Source organism: Cryptomeria japonica, unplaced genomic scaffold, assembly GCF_030272615.1.
Source record: "Cryptomeria japonica unplaced genomic scaffold, Sugi_1.0 HiC_scaffold_232, whole genome shotgun sequence".
In the NCBI taxonomy this organism is placed as follows: domain Eukaryota; kingdom Viridiplantae; phylum Streptophyta; class Pinopsida; order Cupressales; family Cupressaceae; genus Cryptomeria; species Cryptomeria japonica.
The window spans coordinates 175919-180850 of NW_026729054.1; the positions used below are offsets into that span (position 1 = coordinate 175919).

The 4932-nt window shown below is 35.7% G+C and overlaps 1 protein-coding gene across 1 annotated transcript; it reads left to right on the forward strand.

Moving 5' to 3' along the window:
* The first annotated feature begins 2722 nt into the window (after positions 1–2722).
* LOC131869071 (dynamin-related protein 4C-like) lies at positions 2723–4708 on the forward strand. Its single transcript, XM_059215725.1, has one exon. It carries the CDS (start codon positions 2723–2725, stop codon positions 4706–4708), a length of 1986 nt encoding a protein of 661 aa, XP_059071708.1.
* Positions 4709–4932: the final 224 nt, after the last annotated feature.

Consider the following 4932-nt stretch of genomic DNA (forward strand, 5'->3'; position numbering starts at 1 on the left):
ATAAACACACATGGAGTAAAACATGTTGGAAACCTAGAGAAAAAATATAAATAAATCGATGAAAACAATCACACACATAAGTCATGAAGCATACAAACAAGACATAAAGCATACATGAGAAAGGCACACACATATAGAAGTGTAATATTTACCTACTTGAATTTATTTTTTATTTACTTTAGAAGAGGGATAACTAGCTAACTCTAATTGAATAATTTCTATAGTAGGTTTGTCTAGTAGGCTAGTAAGATTAAGGCTCTGATTCTCATTGTACTGTTCCCTTTTGGGTTATTCTTCAATTTTTTCTTAAACCCACAATTCTAATTAAAATAAGAAATGCAATATATTTAGGAGTATAAAATTATCATCTTTCAAAGGGAATTCCTATTCTAGGCCCTTCACACAATATTAGTCACTAGAAATTGACATTAAATCATAAGCCATGACAAAACCTATTTTTACTAAGCATTCCTACACATCATGATATCACGTAAGCATCATTCATATTGAAATCCAATTAAGGCAATAATCATTCCAAAGTAAATTCTTACAATAACCTCATTAGGAATTCATTACAAACATTGTCAAACTCTAATCTCAATGTTGGTGTCCCTTGTATTACAAAAGCATGGAAGGTGGGTTGACCTTCTATCCCTAAGTTCATCTTGGAGGCTAGTTATCCTCTTCAATCAAGCGAAAAAGAATTGAAAGAGTTTTGGTCCATTCCACCCTCCAACCCATAAGCATGTAATAGTGGCCGTCCATTCCATTTCTAGGTGGCATTCTTGATAAGAAGGATGAATTTTGGTCATCCTTCATCTCTCATGAATCCAAAAGGTTGATCATCCTTCCTATTCGAAATTTGTTTCTCCTAAGATTCAAAAACGATTGTTAACAAATCTACTATTACATATTTATGCAAAGAGAAGCATTCAAATTACTCATTAATATCAATACTTTTTGTAAGGTATATCTATGCATCTATTTATTCACAGTCTAATAATATACTTAACATTTTTTCAAATTAACATTGACTCAAGATAATATTTATTGATTATTCTATTCCAGTTTCCTTCTTATTTTCCATTCACCCTTCATGCCTCTTTCTATAATAAAATATTTTTCCTTTTATATTTCTATATCTAAGAGAAGAGATGCACCCTCTAAAACTTTGATAAGGGGATATTTTTATTTTTATGTGAAGTTTATTTTAAAAAATTTATGTCTATACTTAATATTAATATTTTGACATGTAAATGGTTATAAAATTCAAGCTAATATTGTTTTATCACTCATATCATTACATTTTATCCTTTGCTATAATTCCAAAATGCTTCTTGACATTAATTAATTATGTTGTTAAGGCTGCCCATACTAATTGTGTCGTTCCAAGGATCGTGGCCCATAAATTAGTTAGGATAATAAACATTAATGTTTTTGCTGCCTTTATTACTGAGGAGTAGCCCCCTAGTGCTGAGGAATATTCCTTATTATTGCTTCCTCAAGGCAATCATTATTCTTGTTTGCTAATTGCACACATAATTTGGCTGCAATCTGCATGCTGTGAGGTTCATCAATGACAAGTTATGGCAGTTTAGTCTATGCTTTGTAGTGCATGTTGCTGATATATACTTGAAATATTTTCTAGATGCTTCACAATTGCAACCAAAGTCTTGAAACAAAGCATGTTTTCAGCAATTCCCAAGTAACAATGTATTACTGAATTTAGCTTTAATTGGTAAGTCAAGCTACAAGGCATATATTTGAAGTTTATGGTCTCTTTGGAAATCAAAATGAATAGGCAGCTTGATACCAACACAAAATGTACAACAATATTGGTGTGTCCACTATCAGTAAAATGTTGAAATATCCAATGTACAAATATTTCTAGTAGCGCATATTTGAAAGCTCTCCTTTGCTAATATGATGATAGAGAAATAATAGCTTGAGTCTCACATATAATAGCATATCTTACAAACTCTTCAACATCAAACAACTTGCTCCTCAATTAGAATCCACTAAAATACCATGCTCTTCAACAAAAGAATGTGAGAAATCAGAAACATAAAACTCAAAGCATGAATTGATTAACTCCATATTTTCCTCAAATCCCACAAGTGATGCGCTCCCAAGCATGTCAAGAATATGGATCCTTGTCAAGTATGAAATGTTATTCATCCAATTTCAATTCAACCACTTCATCATTGTGGCTCCTAAACTCATGAGATATAAGCCTTCACATATCTTTTGTTCACTCCAAAGGATAAAAAATATCCTTCTCTTCACGATGTAGGGGTTTGTAATATCTTCCACTTCCTAAGTCCACCATCTTGTGGGTTGCTTAAGATCCAAAACACCAAAGGACACTCAGTCACAAAATGTTGAATATCCAAATGATACCAACTTCTCTTGTAATGAATACAGGTTTTGCTACATGCAAAAAAACTTCTGGGAACTAAAACTGCATTTGTTAAAAAATAGCAACATGATATTTTTAGAAGATTCCTAATTGTTTCTGATTTTTTTGCAGTTATAATTAATATCTGGAGCTTCGTGGGAGAAATTAGTGGATATTCTAATACACGCAATTCATTTGTACGTGTTCAGCTATTGAGTTATCTACCCTACATCGATTTTGTTTCAATACACAATAATTGCAGTAATTTTAGAGGATTTATATATCAAACATTTTCTAAAAATTATATATTTTTATGCATGCAGCATGGCTTACACAGAAGAGCGAGGTAATATGACTCAAATTCTTGACAGTCCAGACATTGAGAATGGGGAAACCCTATCTCTTAGTGAGAGTTACAATGAGCGCATTCGTCCACTGCTGGATACAGTTGACACTCTACGTCGTCTGGGAGTAATGAAAGAAGGTATTAATCTTCCAAGCATTGTTGTTATTGGAGACCAGTCATCTGGGAAGTCAAGTGTGCTGGAGTCTCTCACAGGCATTAGCCTACCAAGAGGTCAGGGAATTTGTACACGAGTCCCTGTTGTCGTGAGATTGCAGAACTGCAAACCGGAGGAACGTCAAATCTTTATTGAATACAATGGAAAGAAACGAAGCAGCATTGCAGAATCGAGTATAGCAGAAACACTCAATTCAGTTACAGAGGAGATTGCAGGAACAGGAAAGGGTATTGGCGACACTCCAGTAACACTCAATATATGCAAGCCCAATGCTCCAGATCTCACCATGATTGATTTACCTGGTATATCAAGGGTGCCTGTGCATGGCCAGCCTCAAGATATGTACGAGCAAATTTCACGTATCATAATGCAATATATAGCTCCCAAGCAGAACATAATACTGAATGTGTTACCTGCTGCTGCGGATTTCCCCGCCTGTGAGTCCATTAAAATGTCCCAACGAGTAGATAAAAAGGGGGAAAGAACACTGGCTGTTGTCACTAAGGTAGATAAAGCACCTAAGGGTGTACTAGAGAAAGTTACAGATGATGCTGTAAATATAGGTTTTGAGTATGTCTGCGTGAGAAACAGGGTTGGGAATGAAACTAATTTTCAGGCAAGGCAAATGGAGTATGAACTGTTCACAAAAGATCCCGACCTTTCTAAAATTGACAAGACTATGGTTGGAATACCTGTGTTGGCCCAAAAGCTTATAGAGATTCAAATGATAGGTATCAGTAAACGCTTGCCCAAAATAGTCAAAAATATTGATGTAACACTTTCGAAGAGGCAGTCAGAACTGAATGCTTTGCCTCGCAATATCTCCAACTCTGGAGAAGCCATGATAGAATTCATGAGACTCATGGATTCTATCAAATGTATTTTGCACAAGCTTGTTGTACAGGGGGATATTGAGCTGTTTTCCGCTGCACCTGAAATGCACTGTATTGCCTGCCTCCATAGGATGTTTGAGAGCTATTCACATGATCTATCAACAGCAATCGAAGAAACCCCTGGTGAATTTCTGGCTGAAGAAGTAAAATTAATGGAAGAAGCCCAAGGGATTAGTCTTCACAACTCACTACCCCATTCTGTTTTAGCCAGTCTCATACAAAGCCGTATCGAGATTGTGTCAGAGAGAAGTAGGGATATAGCCATAAGGGCTTGCGAATATATAGACAAGGTTGTATGTCGTGTTATTGATAGCGAAACACAATGCTATCCCCTCCTTCATTCAGCTTCACGCAGAGCTTTCCAAGCTCTTATCGACAGGAAAAAGGAGGAATGCATTCAGTTTGTGCTAGACAGCCTCCAAAAACAGAAGACCATTTTTTTCACCATGAATCCTGGTTATTTGGAGTCTCAGCAAAATTGGCAAGGATTGAGGAAAACTTTTATGAAAGCGATAAAACAGAATCAGAGCTCTGTTATGCTTAAAGGAATTGGTGAAATAAATCTACAAACAGTGCCAAAAGGCCATAATCAGCTGGAAGCGGCATTTGAGATGAAGATGAGTGTCATGGCATATTGGAGTATGGTAAAGATGAGACTTGCTGACGAGATTCCTCTCCATCTTCGCTTTACATTCCATCAAATGGTTCAAAATGATATTGTGAACTTAATTGTCAAGGAAGTGGTAGGGACTGGAGAGTCAGCAAAGATGGGTGATATTCTCGAAGAGAGCCCGATAACAACAACTAAGCGGAGGAAGCTTCTCCAGAGCGTTGATACGTTGAGAGAGTCAAAGTCTACACTTTCAGAAATCATTGGTAAGCTTCGAGAAGTGTAGAATTGCTTCTACTAGATGTTTCTTAAGTTTCTATATTTTTTTTGGTTGTAGTATGGAACAAAGCTGAAAATTTGTACATTGCTGCATATATCAGACACTAATGTGGAATATTAGACTTTTTCCATTTCAATCTGTTGGATTTTGCTCACTGATATGGTGAAGTATTGTGTTTTCAATGTCTGAAATATGTGTTTTTCTTTTTTCTCAAATTGATGGCAAGAGGT

What these genes read in the sequence shown, in the direction of transcription:
- LOC131869071 (XM_059215725.1), top strand. Translation starts at nt 2,723, where the DNA reads ATGGCTTACACAGAAGAGCGAGGTAATATGACTCAAATTCTTGACAGT.